The sequence below is a fragment of the Vidua macroura genome, chromosome 2 (genome assembly GCF_024509145.1).
Source record: "Vidua macroura isolate BioBank_ID:100142 chromosome 2, ASM2450914v1, whole genome shotgun sequence".
In the NCBI taxonomy this organism is placed as follows: domain Eukaryota; kingdom Metazoa; phylum Chordata; class Aves; order Passeriformes; family Viduidae; genus Vidua; species Vidua macroura.
This window is the reverse complement of record NC_071572.1, coordinates 15,778,150-15,798,716: the sequence shown is the minus strand read 5'-3', so window position 1 is coordinate 15,798,716 and position 20,567 is coordinate 15,778,150. Positions and strand designations below refer to the sequence as shown.

Below are 20,567 nucleotides of genomic sequence, written 5' to 3'. Positions count from 1 at the left end.
AGTAAGTTTATTTTCTTTCCTATTTATATCCACAAAATACTTAATATGGCCACAGTTGCTGTAGTGCCAAGATGTCCAAGATCACTATAACTGATCTGTAGCTATAGGATACTCCCTAGGTTTCTATTTATGCCCTTGTGAGGCATTTTTATATCTGTTAATTCATTTGCACTAAGAGGCTTGTGTTGTTTTATACCCATCCATATACAGATGCAGTTGGTGATTCATGGTGGCCCTGCAGTGTCAAAGTGGCAGAACTAACCTAATGGAGAGAACAATGTGTTAAAGCATTTTGGAATATTTACAAAATGCTTTGATTTGCTAAACTTCTTTTGTGGCCACACACCTGACCTGGCAGGTCAGCCTTTTGTAACTAAATGACATTTTAGGTGTTTAGGGGAAGTGGTTTGATGACAGTCTTTTAAGGACTTACAGTATATTTGTAGTTCATGTTTTAGGATTATTGTCTTCACAAGTGTTTTCTCCAGAATGAAAACAGCTAGGAGAATGCTTATGATTAAAATTCACTCCCTGAATGTTAAACTACTGATTTTCCATAGCTGAGCTCTTTAGCCCAAAAGTGTTGCTTCAGAAGGCTGAAAGCATCTTCCAGCAGCTAGAGTATAGCTCTTTTAAATGATGTGTCTTTTAAATGTTTAGAATATGCTTGAATTGCTAGAAGAAATGCCAAATGGAGTTCCACCAGAAAAAGTGAAAAGCTACATCTACCAGCTAATTAAAGCAATTCATTGGTGCCATAAGAATGATATTGTTCATAGAGGTAAGTGTGTACTTCTCCACATGGAATAAGGCCCTTTCTAAAAGGAAACATGTTACAACTTGAAGTAATTTGCATTTAACATAAATATAAGGAATTGCTTTCTATCAGCAGAAAAAAAAAAGTAAATTTGCCTGGGTCTTAAGTCTGCTGCATGGCTCCAGATCATTTTAAAATGAAATTCATCTACATAAAAAGTTAGCTGACCACTGTCTTTGGGAAGTGATAAGCACAGTAAACTGTAACTGCAGGAACAGACATTGTCTAAGAAAAAGGATTTTTTTTAAACATTTCATGGCACTCAGTCATTTCACTTTTGAATCTGATAATAGACTATTAGAAGAAAAATAACCTAAAACTAAAAACTTGGTCCCCCATGTTTTACTTCTTAAGGCAGTTCCTCCCAGCACCCTTGAGTTTCAGCTCTGTATATTTACTTTCTCCCTAAGCTTCAAGCACTTAGAATACACAACTCGATGAATTACTTCATCGAGTTTTATGTACTTTATCCTGATTCAATAAAATTGTAATTTGCTTTGTGACTTTGCAAGAGTAACATTCTTAATTAGTATTTCCAATAAGATAAAATCCTCACATAGTGTGCTTTTTATATTTAAGACCACCATGATTCTAAAAATATTTTCAAAATGTAATTTGAAAAATGTACCATGTGTATAATAGAGGAATGAAAAAAGGGCTTAAAACTGGGCAAGACACTTTTTCTAAAGAAATTACAGGAGGTGATCAAATGGTTATTATAACTGTAAATGTTGAGTACAACATACTTAATATTTTATTGGTTAATTGGGTAAATGAATTTATTTTTCTTTACTTTCCTTTCTTTTATTTTGCAATGTGAAATATGAATATTGGTTTTCTGCCCAGGAATATCTGTAAGCACATTTCATCTTTCCATATTTTGTTGGGAAACATTTTAAAAGACTTCAAAAGGCAGAAAATTAATTCTGCCTGTTCACAAACTGAATTTGGAAGCTGCTTCAGCAGTTGCTCTTGTAATGCATCATTTTTGATTGCATGAATCTCTCTAAATAAGTTATAATGAAATAATATTTGTTGACGAAGTCCAAAATTGAGAGAAGTTAATAGCTTTTTTTTTCTTTCCACCCACTCTGATACTTCAGATATCAAGCCAGAGAATCTCTTAATAAGCCACAATGATGTTCTGAAGTTGTGTGACTTTGGTAAGTTTGGAACATACCTGTTATTTACCTTTTTAAAGAAAATCTCTTGCAGTTCAATTTTGCATTATTTTGTAAGAGTTCTACAGTATGTACTGTTTAAAAGTCTACTAACAGTCAGAATTGATTACTGCTTTGGGTTTAGGGCTAGTATTTTAATTTGAAAGAATTCTGTTCTGAATTTGCATACCCTGTGAAATACCTGTGTTAGCATGTCTATAGAAACACTGCATTTCTCTCTTCCAGTATTAGACAAGGTTTCTGCTTCTGATGTTGCTGAGGCTCAACTGAGAAGAGCACAGATGATGAGCTGATTAGGAGGCTGGCAAAACTACAGGTTTATCTGGCCTGTGTATTAAAAGATAATTATTGCTTGTTTAGTAAAGATACAGTAAACTTGTACTTTTTCTATATTTTGTGAACCATTGGCTTTTGTGGAATATTATGTGTGTAGTTATAGGTTTTTTGTTACCTTAATTAAGGAATCACATGTCCACCTGTGATTAATGACAGACTGACTGGAAATCAGAGTCAGAGCTGTACATGTTAGGTTAACTCTGATGTTTCCTGACCTACCAATGCCTGTTTAATGTGAGCTTTAAGGCTTTGAAGAATCATCACCCCAAGTACAAGGTGAACTTTGCCCTGTGAGTAATCCAAGAAGACAACAGGGCAGAATGTTCCAACAATCTGTATTTTTATTCTAAATGCTACATAAACACAGAATAAGAAAAGCTGGAAAAAAAAGCTGAAAAGCTTACAGTTTGGCTTGGTAAATAAAAGCCAATTCCATAGCGTTACCCCAAGGGCACTTTTCAGTAAGAACAGTTTGAAAGCCGTCATTTCAAACCTCTGCAATTTTGAATGAAAAGAACTGCTAACAAATAAATCAAAATAGCTTTTAAGGAAGACAAGAAAGGTGTTTGTCATTTGCAGTGCTACTTTTTTCTTTTAATCCTAACAGCATTTTTGCTTAAACATTCGGAATCAATAACCATTCTAGGAAAAACCTTAGAATATTTGGTCCATGTAAATTCTTTGAATTCAGTGCCATTTATTCTGCAGTGTAAAGTACTGCACAGCTGACAGAACATCAGGATACTCTTGTGTGGTACCCTTGGTGTCTTTGCCTTTTTGACACCCACAGGCCTCCTGTCTGCACTGCTGTGGTTGCCCTCCCTCACCTTACAGTGATTAGCAGGATCTTGCCTCTGCCAAGCAAACCCCACTGAGGGGCCAACCCACTGCCCTGTGCAGAGCTGAACAACCAGCACAGGCTGTGCCCTGCACAGTGCATGCCACAAACTGGGCTAACCTCATCACAAACAGGAACACCAAGTGGGAGCATGCAGCATGAGTGGGTCTTTGTGGGAGCTGTGCACCCCACACATCCTTCCCTGGCCCTCCCTCCCTCCTTTTTTTTGGGTGAGGAATGTCCCTTCTTGAAAGTAATGCCATTAGAGTTATCACATGACATAGAGCTGACAGATCTCTGCATGTGAACTTCTGTCAACATCCTCTGTGCAGCAGAATTGCAGGAGAATAAAAAGCCAGACAAATGGTATGGTCATGTTTTGGACATCAGTTTTTGTACCAGGTAGAGATGGTGTGAATTCTGCCAGCAGTGGTGCTCTGTGTGGTCTGTTGGCTTACTCACACTGTGTGCTCCAGCCATGTTCTCTTTCTGCTGCTGGAAAAGATGTGCAATCACAGTGTACTCAGAGTGATCAGCATAATATCAAGGAAGGCAAACTGTTACAGGAATTTGTGTTGTTCTTAATGTTCATGTGGGTTAGTTTTCATTTTAACTGGCCTTTCAGCTTTAGTTGAATTTAAAATCCTGAGGAACTCTTGTAAGATGGAATTGGTTTTAATTTTTTTGTGTTATTACTAATTGACATAATTGCTAGTAGGTTAAGCTATTACTGTAAAATACATATCAGAACTGTGTTAACCACAAGTGTTTCCTGAATGTGCAGGAATTAGGATATAAGAATTTGCCTTGTAGCATGATATGATATGCTATCTGACCATCTTGCTTAATTCATGTTTTGGAACACGGGTACTTGCCACATACAATGTCACATTCCTCATGTGATTACAAATGCAAAGAAAAGGATAATGCAATAGCCCAGTGGACAAAACCAGTTTGAACAGAAAAGATCATAAATTTTTAACAAGATAATTCTTCATAATCCTTGTGCCATGTGTTCTGTACATACAGTGCTAAATAAAATTGAGATTGGTTGTTGTGTTTGCCTGGACACATGTTGTGTGGGTGTCACTTCTGCCAGTAGAAGTGGAAAAAGAGAACAGTACAAAGTGCCGATTACAGGAGATGCATCTGACTGTTGGAAATAATTCTGTTTTCTAACTAGTGTGTTTGCTTTTTCAACACCAGGGCTTCAAAATTGCTTGTTTTAGCAACCTCTTAATTTCTGTATGGTGTGTAAGCATGGAAATCGTGAAACATGGGACTGGAAAAGACCTCAAGAAATCCTCTAGTTTTTCCACCTACTCAAAGAAGGGATTAAGAATGTCTGTGTCATTCTTGACAGGTGTTTGCTTAGTATATTCTTAAAATTCTGAATAACAGAGGTTCCCTAGTGTTCTTAGGCATCTATTAAAGTACTTATATGTCATTAAGATTAGAATGCTTTACCTTATGTCTAACTTAAATGTACCTTATTTCTCTGTAAGAAACTGACAACCTCCTCTTTTTTTTTCCTTACATATTTTTCCTTGACATTTTTCCTACCATGTTCTGAGTTGTTTAAAGTCCTTTCCTGAAATTTCTGATTTTGCTTATTTCTTTGTGCAGCATGATGCCTTTGCAAATGCTGTTGTTTTTGGAGTTGCTCTCACCCAAATCTCCTCCTATCTTCATCTTCTGATCTGTTCCTGCTCACTGTTTAGAGTTTGTCTAATCTTCTCCCTAGCTTCCTTCTCTTATTTCTATATTCCTGATACCTCAGCACAATTTGGAAAAAGGAAAAATAAGCAAACTCCATCATAACCAGAAATATTTTTTCCCTTAGAAAGATATGTTTTCCTGAACTGTTAGTTCTGTCCATCATCTTTCTGCATGGTGTCATAGGGTCAGAGCAATATTGGATCTATAAAATGCATCACCTGACAGTATAAAGGTGACACTGAAGCCCATGATGATAACTTTGCTTTTTGTCTTGCTGCATCAAATCCATACTGCACCTGGCCTGTAAAGTTAGGGGTTGATTTTTCAGGCTACATTAGCTGGTTTCTGGACATAATAGCTCCTGTCTGTGACCAAGTTCTAATAGACTGGCCTGGAAGGAGAAGGATGAAACTTTGACCTGTTGATTCTTCTGATGCACAGGAGCTCATGTGCTTCCAGGCTCAGATGTTACATCAGCACATGCATTTATTTCTATTACGTGACAACTTTTTTCCTTTCTTCCCCTCCCCCTTTCAGTCTGGGGTTTCCCATGTTTTGACTGTCCCATTTCTTCAGTGTAGTTCCTGATTGTCTTCCCTCTGTTCCTTAAACACATGCCAAGATTGATCAGATAGCTCATAATTTGAAACAGAAATGGGGCTGCCTAAGCAGTTCTAAATATAGTAATATTTCAAAATTCAATCAATCCCCATGTTAGAAGTTAAAAAACAATCCTTTCTCGCTTTTCTGCAGCAGCACCAGTTATGTTCAATAGAATTTATGGGAGCAGATATGAATTCTTATGTTTGAACAGCTTTGAAATATCCATTCCTCATCATACTCATCCTATCTTTTAATTTACCAATTCTTGAAGTTAGAGTTATCTTGCAAAAAGTAACAGCTGCAACCTATGTCATTAACAAATTTATAATTGTTTTCTATGATCACTAGTCTAACAATAATAATCTACAATCAAATTTTTACTTCAACTTGTAGTAAATTATTATTCCACAGGGGTGAGTGGAATTGGACTTCATGCTAAGCTTTACACTTTCAGAATACTAAAAACAATTATAAAACCTTTTAAATTTAGAACCTTACAAAACACAGTTGAATGGAAAAGGCAATTTTGGCAGCTTCTGCAGAGGAACTTAGATATAAAGAAAAACATCCATTGCATTTAAGTAGCACTTATTGAGTCAGGAAATAAAGTTATGCCTTTTTCTTTTGCAACACTTTGGAATTTTTACTATTTCTTCATTGTTCATGCAATAATGGAAAGACTTACAGTGATTTCACTGAAGGGAATTTTGAACTGGGTTTCAATGCCACATCCCAATAAGAAAGCATTTCAGAAATGCTGCTTCTGGATTTCAGTCCCAAAAGTTTGTCTCACTTTGAGCTTTAGTGAGGAGTTGACTCATGTGGAGTCTTGCTGCTGAGATCTGTCTGTCCTATCTCACCTAATTGTTAATTATTTATTTCAAAACAGTAAGACTTGATAGGTTTTGAAAATAGTGCAAACATTTTCAAATGTCCTGGAGTACTTCTACATGAAAAATCCAGTAACATTATTGTGGTGCTTGGCTGACTTTTAATGAATGGAGGAGAATGAAAATAAAAGGTCAAATTATTCCTACAAATGGATTTTCCAGACATATGTGTCAGCCGGTAGTCATAATTGTTATGCTTTAGGACAGTAGGGAAGTTTTGGTACAATTGCAAATAAGTATGCATTTTAATTTTTTTTTTTATTCTTAACAAAAGGATGTGGATAAAGAAGTTAATTTGGACATGCTTTTTGATCCTAATTCATTAAGAACCTTGTTGTAAACGTGATGCTAAAGCAGTTGGGAAGCCAAAACATGTGGAGTGATCCAAGTGCAGATATGAACAGTTTTGCTGATTTTCCTAGATTCCTCCATTTTATAGTTTTGAGGAGATTACCATTTTCCTTGCCAAGCCCAGGAGAGAATGTCCTTAGATGAGAATAATATGTCATTTTTTGACCAGTTTAAAAAATCAAAGACAGCAGTAGTTAGACTCAATGACCAGAAGAGTCTGGTACACATGCATGTGTAATGTTTCTAAAGTTAGGAATCTTCTTCTGCAAACAGCACTTCAGTGAAGTTTAGTGTAATATTTCAGCAGCTGACATGGCATACTGACAGTTAACTTTAATCAGTCTGTTTTGATTACATAATAGCTTACAGAGTAATGTAAAACCCCACTGACTTGTGAGGATAGTACACAAGTAAGGGAGTCAGTAAAGCAGACATGCTGACTTTCACTGTTGTATCAATAAAAGCTTGCATTTCAGTAGACAAGCAGTTGTTGGAGACATCATTCTGCAGCAGGGGTTGTAAACTATTTGCTTCTATATAAATGGACATGACCTCTTACTGCCAAAATCAGTGGTGATACACCTATTGGTTTTAAAATGGGATACAATCTTTCTCACTGTTTGACAGGCTTTGCTCGTAATCTCTCTGAAGGAAGCAATGCTAACTATACAGAGTATGTGGCTACCAGATGGTACCGCTCACCTGAACTCTTGCTTGGGTAAGTACACTTTGAGAACTGCCATAATAAATATTTACTGGTTATATACAGGTTTTCAGGACCTTTTGTAAGCTTTGCCTATGGAGAACTGAGTTTGATTTAAAGGCAAGGTTTCAAGAGCTTCCAGATTTTCATTAATTTTTGTTTATTTCCAGTAAGTCAGTATGAATCATTGACATATTGACCTGTCTTGAGCTGAGCAGTGTTTAACTGATCAAAATATTAGGCTGAATTATAACAGATGTACTTCCAGCTCCTGCACCCCATCCCCACTTCTTTCAGAAGAGGATTCCATGGTAGTCCTCTAGCCTGGAATGTTCCATCAGCCCTGTGTGGACATCACATACCAATGGCAGTACAGCTTTCACAGTGCAACATTTCTAGTTACCTTCATCCTTTGAGTCAGGACTATATTAGGAAGAAATTTTTTTGCTCAGAGGTGACAAGGCTCTGAACAGGTTGCCCAAAGAAGCTGTGGGTGCCCCATCCCTGGCAGTATCAAGACCAGGTTGAATGGGGCTCTGAGCATCCTGATCTAGTGGAAGGGGTCCCTGCCCAGGTGAGGGGGATTGGAATGAGAAGATCTTCAAAGGTGCCTTCCAACCCAAAACTATGATTCTGTGCTTTTATTTTCATTTGTAGTTACCCTTTGCCAGCACTGCTGAAGTCAGTCAAAAGAAAGGTGCTAGGGTTTTACTAGTTAGGAAGAATTTATTGAAGGAGGCTGTGTAAAATTTTATTTTAATAAAGCACTGAGAAGTTAGCATTGCATTGACTGCAAAAGTATTAGTTACATGAGTAGTCTCAGCCAGAAAATTTAGTATTGCTCCTTTATTCATCTGTAAAATGAGCATTTTACTACCTCACAAGGTAAAACAGATTTTGAGATACTAAATGAACAAATTCAAGGGCAAAGGAAGAAAGGAAAAAAAAAGAGGTGGAGATCTGTGATATGTGATCTTCCCATTACAGTCAAGTTAAACAGCATTAATCTAAACTATGTGAACGCTCTCATAGAATACAATTCCAATATGCAGTGCATGTGTATTTATATATACACAGTCTTAAAATAAGGAACTATTAGCCACAGGATGAATCAGAACATTCCTGGTCACTCCTAAGAGTCTTTAAGTGCCATGTTAAGTGCTCCTGGGAAACAAGTCTTTGTTGGAACATTTGATTAACACTGAACTAGATATTTTTTGAACAGGTAAATAATTAAGTAATAATTATTCTGTCAATAAAGTCATCCCAGTATTCCCAGAGCAGTGCTAATCTTAATCAAATTTGTTGGCAGTTGTTTTTATGTGCATAATAGCATCTTAAAGTTGCTATTAAAAAACTCTAAGCACAATTTTTCACAATTTGCAGAAAACAATAAAGCTTCCAGTGAAGTGTGAATGTGCATATATAAGTATAAATTCAAAAGACTTGGAAAAATAGCATCAACTGTGATCTTTTTAGATGCAAACTGTTTTTTTTCTCTCTCTAGTAGTAATGAGGATTTAGGAGGAAAGACATGAAAAGCTTGACAGACATAGTATTAGTCTGACCTGCATTTTCTGAAACTGTTTTGTTGGCAGGGGAAATTTAGCTGGAATTATGTCTGTTTGTAGTTGAGTAAATCTGTTTGATTAGCTTGTAGAGAAAGGGAGGGGATTTATGTATTTAATGTTTCAGTTGTGCTGGTGTATGTTTTTAAAGCCAAGTTTTTCTGGCTAAGTGATGTCTGTTTCTTGGCAATCCTGTTCTATTTCCCAGGCATTCATCTTTCCCATTGCCCCTTTCCTTACATTTACCAAATTTTTATAAGCAATATTCAAAACAATATTCAAAAGTCTTCACAGGTTTGTTAACTGCATTCAATTTAACAAATACAGTTTTACTTTTTCAATTTTGAAAATTTGTCCCAGAGAGGTTTTTGTTTAGTGGTAACATTCAAGACTTAAATTTCAGGAGACGAAAGAAATTGCTTTGTAATTATTCACAGAACGTCTAAAATCTACTCATTTTGGAGAGCCTCAGGTAACTGCTGTTAGTGGAGTACTCTGTACCCTTTGATGACAAAATATTGCTAAAAGCCAGTAGATTTTAAAGCATGCTAAATTATTAGATGAAAACATACTTTGGAGAATCTAATATGTGCAGGCATAGACTGTAGTGCTTCTGAGGTATGGTCTATCTGTGCTATAGGAGTTATTTTCATTTGTCCAGCCATGTCACTCTTGCATTTTTTTTGTCTGCTGTGATCTGACCAGACTGATCCTGACAATCAGCAGAAAAGGAAGTCTCGAGTTTGCCTTTTCAAACAACAATGTTGCAGTTTGTGCTGCCTTACCAAATAGCTGTTTTCTGATTTGTTTCTGTTTGACTACAGACTAAATAGTGAAAAGCTCTTATCTGTAGTTCAGCTTCCTTTAGTACCCCAACCTACAGCAACATTTTCCCCATTTTAGTGGAGAAAACTGTGTATTAAAGAAGTTGTAAACAAAGATGTATTTGGATTTTTGTCATAATAAAAGTGGAGGATTTTTACCTATACTCTCACTGTTTTGGTTACAGATCCTTGGCTTTGGAGTCCATTCTTGCCTGTGTTGCCTTGTGCACTGAGAAAAAAACCTAGGCCTTACTTTAAGTCATTCTATTCTAACCTAATGGGTGGGTTGGACTAGCAGCATCCTAGAAGGGTCAAACACTGAGTCTCAGCAAATCTGTAGGGAGCCACTGTGCAGAATTAGCAAGCAAATTATGAACCCTCTGAGTAGTAGCGGAATTGTGACATGGTCTGCTTTGCCTCTGGTGGTTCTTTGTCAGCGGTCTCTTCCAGTGGGGCAAACTTTTGATTTTGGGATGGTTGTTGTGAGAGGACTACAGTGTCTCATGGCACATTCTCTAAGGCAAGTGGTTCTTGAAGTTTTGGTGCCCTACTTCAGCTCTCCCAGCTGCCATAGAGTCCTGCAGCTGTTTCACTTGGGCTGTTGTCCAGCTAGAAATGCTTTCTCACCTTCACCTAGCCAAATCACCATAAGGGTTTACTGTTGCTCTGGCCAAGTGTCTTCACCACAAGCGAAGCAACTAATCATGAGTAATCAATGGGGAAGTGTCAAATGATTATTTTTTTTTTTTTAGTTTGAGGATATTCTTTCTCTAAATATCATTAATCAGCAATATAAGGAAGGAGTGAAGGAGACAGATTTGGGATAGGATTTGTCACCTGCAACTCTTGGTGCTGTCTTATTCCAGAAAAAGGCAAGCCAGCTGTAACTTAAATCTCTTGAAATAGACTTTGAGTTACTGGATTACAAGTTTCAAAAAGAAGAGACTCAGTGAAATATGTTTTCAGTTCAGTCTTTGTTCTAGGCTTTATTATTTTATATGTTGGTTTTTTTTTTTGACATGAAAAGCATTCTCCAGTCACTCTGTTCAAAATCTAAACATCGGAAAGACATTATTGGAATAATATGGGTGTTCACAATTTTTTTTTACAAATTCAACAAGCAAGAATTTGGGTGTATAAAAAAGAGCTTTCCCCATCCCCCATCCTGTGGCTTTGCTTCCAAACAGGGATTACTTTATGATGCTTTCATTGCTTCCTCACTTGTTTTTTCTATCAAGTAGTTTTGAGGAGAACTCTGTTTTCTTGCTAATTAAAACTTTTGTGTATAAATGCTGAAATAAAGATTTCTTAAAATTTCAGTTCTCCCAGTTGCCAGACCCAGTATGCCCATGCACCTATTAAGCACAAACAAGAAATGTAATGCAGGAACAGAGTGCAGGCATGAGCTCTAGGGAGAAGAAAAGTTAATGGTATAATTCACATAATTCACAGATAATGGTTTAACTGTGAGTGGAGAATGCTTTGCAGTCAAAAAGATTATTCTTGTATGTAAGATTTTTCAAAAAGAACAATGTCCCTGGGGACACCTGAGAATACATCTCCTGCCTTCTCAAGCAGTGATAGATACATCAGGAAATCTAGGGCAGAAACAGAGGGCTTGGTTTTTGAGGTAGTTTGCTTAATAACGAAGTTTATTTTTCTGTGTTGTGAGGAAGCGTGCCGTGGGAAATATGGCCAATGAATTGAAGCAGGTCAGTAAGAAGGCAGTGTCAGTGAGTGACAAACATTTCATTTTCTCTTCGCAGAGCCCCTTATGGCAAGGCTGTGGATATGTGGTCTGTAGGCTGTATCCTGGGGGAGCTGAGTGACGGGCAGCCGCTGTTCCCTGGCGAGAGTGAGATTGACCAGCTCTTCACCATTCAGAAGGTGCTGGGCCCACTGCCAGCCGAGCAGATGAAGCTCTTCTACAGCAACCCACGCTTCCATGGCTTGCGGGTAGGAGAAAGCTTTGTTCTTTTTTCTTATTTTTCTTATTTACTTCTGTAAAGTGCTGCAAAGGTTCTTTTCATTTACACTGTGCATTATCTGCTGCCTACGTTTCTGTGTAAGTATAGGATACAGAGATTACAAGGTATTCATAACTCAAAGTAAAATTCTGATTACACCAATTTGCACTGGAAAGTTCAGTGGCAAAGCTCTTTAAGATCAGGTTGTGGAAAATTCAGGAGTGCTGTCTTCAAGCTAGTTTGTTGGGAAAATCTGAGCCATAGATGCTACTATCATGGCAGAAGAGCTTTCTGCCTTTTGATTTATATTCCTGGGGACTTCATGTAAGAGTAAAAAAGCTCTTCTTACTGATGGCATTGTTCTTTTCAAGGGTTTACCAATATAATATAATGACAGAGACTCACTAGTGTGATGATCTATGCAAACTGGCATATGCAATATGACAAAATACCAGAATCAATAAATAAGTAATAATTCTGTTACTTTTAACAGTACCTGGTCAGTGATTGTATTCATGTTTCCTTGTAATTCAGTTTTGGTTGTCCTTTCTTTATTGATGAATGTTGCTTGGAAAGGTGAGTTTATGATCGTGATAATACTCTGAAATCATTCATGTAAATCATATAAAGAGACATATGAAGGTTTTAGGAGACCTGATCTCAAGGACTCAAGATTTGAGTTTTACTTCAAGAAAGAGAAAATGTGAGAATGTGAAAGGGAAGGAATGGGGACCTAGTTCTGTTAAAGCATGTTCAAAGTTGCCATAAATTTGGTTTAGCTAACAGTGATAAGAAAAGAGTTGGCTTAAGGTGTTAGGGTATTTATTTTAGGTATAAGAATAACTAATTCTGAAGAGTTTTTGTTGAAGTTTGTAGACCCTTCAAGAGTGGAGGGTTTAAAAAAATTATTAGACAAGCAATTCTTGCAAGGTCCTATTTGTATTTCACCCTGTTTAGAAGAGCGGGCTGGATGGTGTTTCTGTATGAGAAATTTATAACCTCTTATCAGGAAAGCAATTCTTTAAAAATTGTAAGCAAAATAAATTACTGCCTCTTCAACATTATTTTACAGCATTTCTAGTTGTGCAGTGTAATCTTGTTTGGATAAATGCTCTGTGATGTCTTAAGATGAAGTATCTTTGTTTTGTAGCTTTAAAATACAGTAATTCAAGAAGACAGCACAGACCTAATGTGATTAGCACAAGGTTCAGAGTTATGAGTCTCTGTTCTCATCTCAGATCAGTGGTTTAGAGCTTGGCCTCAGACATGTTCCTGCCTTCTTAGGCCTGTCTGTAAAGTCAGGATACTGCTGATCTGGACAGGGCCATATGGCTCCTCATAGAGAGTATTTTTTAGAATTGAAGTAAAGTCTGAATAATAAAGTCTGGCTTAAACATCAAAAAATACTACAAAAATTATTTATTTGAAATATGATATTCATCAGTTAGTTCATGGGAAAAAGTTAGTTCATATGCTATAAGACAGCCTTAAAAGTACATTTATTCTGAATGTAGCATAGTGCTTAATAGTGAAAGATTTTCTGTTGCAGAGCAGATAGTAGGTATGCTGTGATCAAGCCAGTTATTACTTACAAGCTGGATTTGGTGCTGGATATTCTCAAGATAGAAACTAGCCCATGTTGTGAAATTTTTTGTCCATATGCTTAGACTTTGTAAATTTCTACATTACCCTAAATGAATACTACCACATTGTAAAACAGGATTTAAAAAATTCTCTTCAATTCTCCAGCATGGATCCAAATGCACATTTGCAAACTTGTCTTTTCTTTCTACTCATATCCTCCATATATATGTATATAACACAATTTTCCTCACTCCTGAGGTTTAGGAAATATTTAGTGATCTCTCTTCAATTCCTTTGAGGAGGAAAACATCCAGGGTATGTTGAAGACATAAGGAAGTAAAATAATATGGGATCAGAAATTACCAATAGGCTCATGACTTTACAGAAAAGTGTGAGTGGCAATGTAGGGCTATAAATATTTGTTCTACCAATAAGTTACATGAAGAATCTGAACAATTACAGTGGCAAGCTACTGGTGCTTTGCATGACTTCAGCACATTTTCGTGTTACCCTGATCATTCTATATATAAAAGCTTCTTTATGATTGTCACTCCACATGAAGACACAAACATTTTACAATTTGGTTTGTGTTAAAATTGGAGGAAGCGTGGAAGCCTTGCTTTACCTAAGTTACTAAGATCAATATAGCATTCTTGGACTTCAAAAAATTCTAAATTATTAGTGAACCACTTCAAAATAAAGCAACGTCAAAAGAAAAATACAGAGACTATTTAGGAATAAAAGCATTCAAACTAATGTTCTTTCATTTTTCTTCAAAGTTCACATAATGTAATTTATGAAAAGTAATACTAGTACAACTAATGGATGCCCCCAGCAGTGTGCACTGCTTCTCATGGTGTTGCCAGCAGCGTGACCACAGCAGTAACCCTGAAACTCAAATCTTTGAGCTTTTGCCTTTTTTCACTAAGAACACTTGGGAATTGTTTGTTAATGTTTGGTATTTAATTAGTACTGTATTTGCACACTCAAATTCTCTCTGAGCTATTTTTAACCTTTTTTTAAATAAATATGTTACTTTGTTAGTTCTGAATCTATTTTAAACCTCCTATAAATCATAATGCCACCAAAAAAAAAAAAAAAAAAAAAAAAGGTTAATTATTTCTCATTTGAGAGTAGTTTCTTGGCTGCCCTAATAACCAAGAATACTTTCTTCGGTTGACTAGATCCTTACCACACATCAAGAGTTCTTTGTTTCACTGTAATATTTTATAGTTTTCATAAACCAATAAATTTTTCAGTGCTTAGGATTCCCATTAATTACATGTCTTGATTCACTAGTTCCTATTCTTTGAAACATTGTTTCATGTATTACCGTGTTTACATGATCAGTACATTTACAGTGTATTTTTTACAGTTTCCAGCAGTCAATCATCCACAGTCTTTAGAGAGAAGATACTTGGGAATTTTAAGTGGTGTATTGCTTGATCTTATGAAGGTAGGAAAATGTCTTTTATTCTCCGTCTGTAACATGTAGGAAAATATATAAGTGACTTTTTACCTTCTTTTCTAAATGTAATGCATCTTAGAAGGACTTTGGGAACTCCTTTTTGAGATATTTTGATTCCACCATTGTTTGTAGTAAGGCCTGGTATTTCCTAGGAATCAGGAAAATATCCCTTGCAAATGCCAGGAGAGTCTGTTCAATTTTAACTGATTTGAAAAAGAATGTGTAGCCCAGACAAAGCATCATCACCATCCTTTGCAGGGTTGTGCATTCACACTGACATCCATGCACTGACTGCTGGAGTGTGATCATATTTAGATACATCCACAGAGTACTGGGCTAACCTGAGTTGTTTTTCATTTGTTGTTGGGTAAATGTGAGGATGCGGACAGTTTTTGTTGTCCTTACTACTTTACTATAAAAATACTCCCAAGGTAAGCTGCAGTATAACTCTCACGTCATTTCATTCCCAGTGAGCTGAATGAAGAAGTCACAGTATCCAAAATTAGGTTTATAATCACAGAACCACATAAGAATTAAAGGCAATATGGGACACACATGAAGCATGGATATGGCTAATCAACTCTGAGTGAATTTGTATGATCCGAAATCCCTCTGCACCAGTTGTCTTGGAAAATAAAGATGCTTTGGGAAATACTTGGGTGTTTACTTGCTTTTAGTAGTATTGCTGTAGCCAGCAGAAATCCACCAAATTTGCCCTACTCTTCTTCAACACAGCCAGTTCAAATCCCTTTGATCTCCTTGCCTTATGAAGAGAGTCAGCATGGCTTTTATCTTGGTTTCAAGGAGTCTGCAATATGATATACTCCAGTGCATATAATTACTTGTTTTGGTATTATAATTTCTCCCCTCTTTTCTAATTCACAGAAACTTTTTTTTCATAGTTAGCTGTAGCTCAAGATTTGGTAGTATATATTGCAGAACGGAAATTTCAAGATCAGTCTTAAAACCGTTGTTACGTGTACTTAGGGAGGGTTTATTTTCATTTTATCCTAGATTTTATGTTATATCTCAGTGTCTTTTAAGTTTGTTTGATATGATTTAAAAGTTGGAAAGTTGTGAAATTAAGCACTTGAGTTTTAGGGAATCACAGGTTTCCAAATAATTTCATTCTTTTCATCTTTTCTGTTGATGTTCTGCCTAGAAGGTGAGAAATGTTGGGAATTCTGTAGAGGGGATATTTTGTGTTTGATCTGCATTTCTTAATTCAAGAATTGGAACCTTGTTAAGCAATGTGCAGATGCCTACAGGGAGAGAACAGAAGGGACTTGTGGTTAAGTTGCATGTTGCAAATGCTGCACATACTTTATTGTGTGCCTGTCCCTTCTGCAGACAACGGACAGTCTGACACACGTCCACACTTGCTGTGCTCCTCATTATCTGCATTCCTAGGGACCTCAGGTCAGATTACTAGATTACTGAATAGCCCACACTTCAATTTATGCCAGCTGAAGTAGGGAGTTATATTAATACATATCTATTTAGAGAGCATTTCTGGACTAGATTAATGATGAGGCACCAATTTGACCTTGTTGCTTTGTTATTGCTCCAGTCCTCTGCTCTGCTTCACAAGTCATGCTTACTTGCAAGCATTAGTGAGTTGGGAACTGGTTTTGCATGTTATACCTTGGGAAAAAAAGACATTGAGACTCTCTTCTTTATATCATCTGCCATTCAATTGTCTCTATCATTCAGCACTAGACATGCATTTCCTCTGAGCTGTTTGCTAAAGAGAATACTTGTAGAACCCTTTCTTTTTACCCTTGGTTTTCTTCACTTGCCTTAGTTGGACTTCAGCCTTCTGAAGAGTGGCCTAACCTTTGTGCTAATACACCGCTTTTATAGTCCATCTTTGTATCCTGTCCTTCACTCTGGTTCTCACCCACTCCTGTTTTGCATTTCTGTTTATTAGGAAATTCCCTGTTTAGCCAACCTGAACCTGTGAAAAAGATTTGGGTCTTCTATACATTAAGATGCTTTGTTCCTGAACTCAAAATAAATTTTCCATAAAGATCAGTGGCTGTCCTGGACATCTTTCCTCTTACAGTAGTTTTTCAGGAAATTATGCCTGGTAATTCCTTATAGAGAATGGAATTTGCTTTCCTGAAGTCCTGGGTCTTATCTCTGATGTTTATCTTCCCACTTCTTCTTTCAGTCCTAACTGTAATCATCTCATGGTTGCTACAGCTCAGAGTGTCTTCTCTGATCAGATTTCTCACCACTACTTTGCTGTTGTTGAGCAGCAGCTCAAGTAAACTGAAGTCCCCTCCTTGGCTAATTTGCCTCTCCAGCAGCTGCACTAGGAAATTTCCACCAAGTGAGTCTAGAAATCTCCTGGAACGTGTACACAGGTTGGATGTCAGGATAGCTGAAGTCTGCTGTGAGGATGAGGATCTGTGACCAGGAGATGTTTTTATGCTGTTGTAGAGAGTTTTCCTTTTCATCACCTTCATGCTCTTCAATGCATTTTTGGTAACAAACTCCCATCATAACATACCAAATGTTGCTTTCCCTTCTAATCCTGACCTAGAGATTGTCCATGGATAAACCTTTTGTTCCATGCAGATGCTGGATATGATCCAGGCAGTCAATTCTATGGAGTGTTACTCTCCTCCCTCTCCATCCTCTTCCATCTGAGACCAGTTGTCCCCATCAGTGACCATGCCTCAGCCATGAGCCCTGTCCCACTACTTCTCTGTAATTCCAGGCAGATTCCCAGCCTTGTGATAACCTATGGACTTCCAGTTCTCCTTGCTTGTTGTCCAGCCTGTGAAGGTAGTGTACAGGCACTTGTGAGAAGCCTCTGGACATCCTCTCTTCTGAGGGGGAATGTAGGAATCACATGTGGCCTTCTCATGTTTGTTCGGCCTTTTGAGCCACTGTAGTGATGAGCACCAGACAAAAAGGGGGAAAGAAGTTGTTAATCATTCAGTCCAGTGTGTCACTTGAGAAAGAAAGATGCTGCATACTGTATGACCAAACTGCATAGGAGTTTGGTTTGCCACTTGCTTTGTTTCCTGAGCATTTTCCATTTTGAAGTGCAGGGATCCTGTGAAGGGGAAACCAGTTTGTGGTTAAGTGGCTGAATATGGTGTTAATATAGTGTGTGTGTATGCACAGACACACACAGATTTCTTCTCTCTTAAACATACACAACCCTTAAGAAATAGCTGGGTTTTTTACTTAATAGCCACTCCAGCTTTTAACCTTGCTAACAGTCATGCATGTTTGAATATTCCAATGTAAGCTCTGTATTGCTGTTTTCCTGCAAGAAACCTTTCAAACTTCCCAAAATACCCAAGCTCCTGTTTTCAAGCTTTGTGATTAAATATTTTCTATGTGTCAGGAAGTGCCTTTGTTTAGAATCACAACTGATCTGTCAGAATTATAAGGCAAGTGTTATTCTGAATGCACTGTAAATAGTTGAGAGAATTCTTTGAAAATATGGGTGGACTTGAACCCCATAAGCAAAAAACAACTTACATTTGTTTTACAATAAAATACACAAATGTATTTAAAAATACACAAATGTATTTTTAAAAATACTAAACTTTAAAGTAATGTTCGGTTTTGCATAAGAATGTTCCCATATAGTTGTTTTGTTTGTAAAGCCTGTTTCACTGCAGCATTTTATTACTGGTAAATTTAATATTTTTGATTCAAAACAATGTTGTAAGGTTTATCCTGAAAAATATGTTTAAAATACATATATTTAAAACATATATAGATATATATAAAACATATTTTAAAAGTTTTAGATATCTTGGTATTTTAATATACAATCATATATGTGTACAAAAAATTATATACATATAACACATATATATGTTTATTTTGTATCATATGTAGTTTAATGCACCATGAAATTATTCTAGCAGTGACATCTAATCCCAGAAACTCTGGAGATTTAAAAATTACCCAATAATGTTCTTTATTTTCTTGTGGGTGATTTTTGATTTGTTTTTGGGGTTTGGTTTTTTTTTTTCTTTTTTTTGCTAATGTAAATACAGATACTAACATTTAGACTTTGGGATTTGTTTTTCAAAGAACTTACTGAAGTTAGATCCAGCAGATAGATATTTGACAGAACAATGTTTGAACCACCCTTCGTTTCAAACCCAAAGACTCTTGGATCGCTGTGGAAGTTCACCTTCGCGGTCAGCTAAGAGAAAACCTTACCATGCAGACAGCAACACTTTATCTAACAGGTAAATGTAGTCTTGTCACTGTAAGCACTGAGATTTGCTCTGCCAGTGAGGGAGTTGTTGTCCTGCTTGCTTGCAGCATCACCTACACGAAAAGTGGTTGTTTGACAGCTTAGGCACACTGAGACATGTATGCTGTTCTGTGTTGCCTCACTCAATAAAGGAAGCAGACATAGTATTTACAGCCAAACAAGCTGAAATTTTTGCTAAGTTTCTGCATCAGGCTGCATGCATCTTAAAAAAAAAAAAAAAAAAAGACAATGTCGAAGCCATTTCTGCGTATGACAAAGAAAAATAATTGGCTGATCCACCTTAAAAAAAATGTTAGTCTTTTTCTTGAACAATAGGAATTTTGTGGCTTGGAAGATGCCCAAGATTCCAAAGGAATGCTCTTTTCTTTGGAATGCTACCATCGCTGTATATGTACAAATCTGTCCAAGATTTTGATATTTAAAAGCTTAAAGTTCACACAGATTTGTAGCAGCTAAATGTCCTGAAAATTGTGCACATTGATCACATTCCAAATTGGAGATGAACAGAATTTTGTCTGCAGTTGCAGTTGTGGATCATGTCTAGTCTATTTGACCTCAGACTCATAGCAGGATATGTTTGCTCAGTGACTCCCTTGCTGGACCCACATAGCTTGAGAGAAGCCACTTAATTTTCATACCTCAGTGAACCAGATTTAGTGCTGGATGAAATACTTCAGTACAAAAAGCTTCTTGTTATTGCTCTGATAAATGCATTCATAAAGGTCGCTCTCTGAAGTATGCAGAATATTTCAATATTCTATATGCAGGCTTTTAATCCTGGCCATGTTTTTCTTTAGCTTATCCTGTGAGATTCAAAAAATTGCTCCTCTATTTTAACATTTGGGATGATGACATTCACAATCTATACTCTTTCAAAGATAGACACCAAAAAGTTTTAGCTGCCTTTACAGATGCTTAGAGGAGAAGTTTTACCATTAGACATATGGCATCAGAAAGAAAGACCTACATCCACTAGAAACTTGTCCAAAAGGCTTGCCTAGTGAAAATACTAGGTTCCTCTCAAGTTTTAGAAGATATACTTTCTGTTAACTGAAAAATATTTTTAACTGGCATTAAAATTGCTAAAGTTTTAGAAATTGTAATGGAATAGATTATGAGATCACTTGAAGTGGTTAATACAAAAATCCTAGGTATAAAAACAGCTAGCATTATCCAATTATAATTAACAAAAAGATCAACAAAGGTACAGTGAGCTCTCACTTCAACCCTCAGTAATATATCTGAGTTACATCATAGATTTGTTACAGAAATAAGTTAATTGCTCATAGCCTGCTTAGGTCCATCAAGGCAAACAAGCACAGCTCCAGCACTGTTCAGTCTTGGCTATTGCAGTGACTAAATCCAGAAGCCAAACTGTTTTAATGCCAGAAAACCTGAGATAATAAATCCAGCTCAAAAAACATCAGGCTCAGGGTTTGCAGAACCAACTCATATCTCAGTCC

At 36.7% G+C, this 20,567-nt stretch overlaps 1 protein-coding gene across 1 annotated transcript in view; it reads left to right on the top strand.

The window, feature by feature from the left end:
• CDKL5 (cyclin dependent kinase like 5) overlaps positions 1–20,567 on the top strand; it is a 77,200-nt gene that overhangs the window by 33,013 nt on the left and 23,620 nt on the right. The window contains exons 5-10 of the mRNA XM_053971529.1: positions 661–781; positions 1,921–1,980; positions 7,363–7,453; positions 11,597–11,786; positions 14,757–14,837; positions 18,915–19,075. Of these exons, the coding sequence (XP_053827504.1) occupies positions 661–781; positions 1,921–1,980; positions 7,363–7,453; positions 11,597–11,786; positions 14,757–14,837; positions 18,915–19,075 (704 nt within the window). The remainder of the gene's footprint in view (positions 1–660; positions 782–1,920; positions 1,981–7,362; positions 7,454–11,596; positions 11,787–14,756; positions 14,838–18,914; positions 19,076–20,567) is intronic.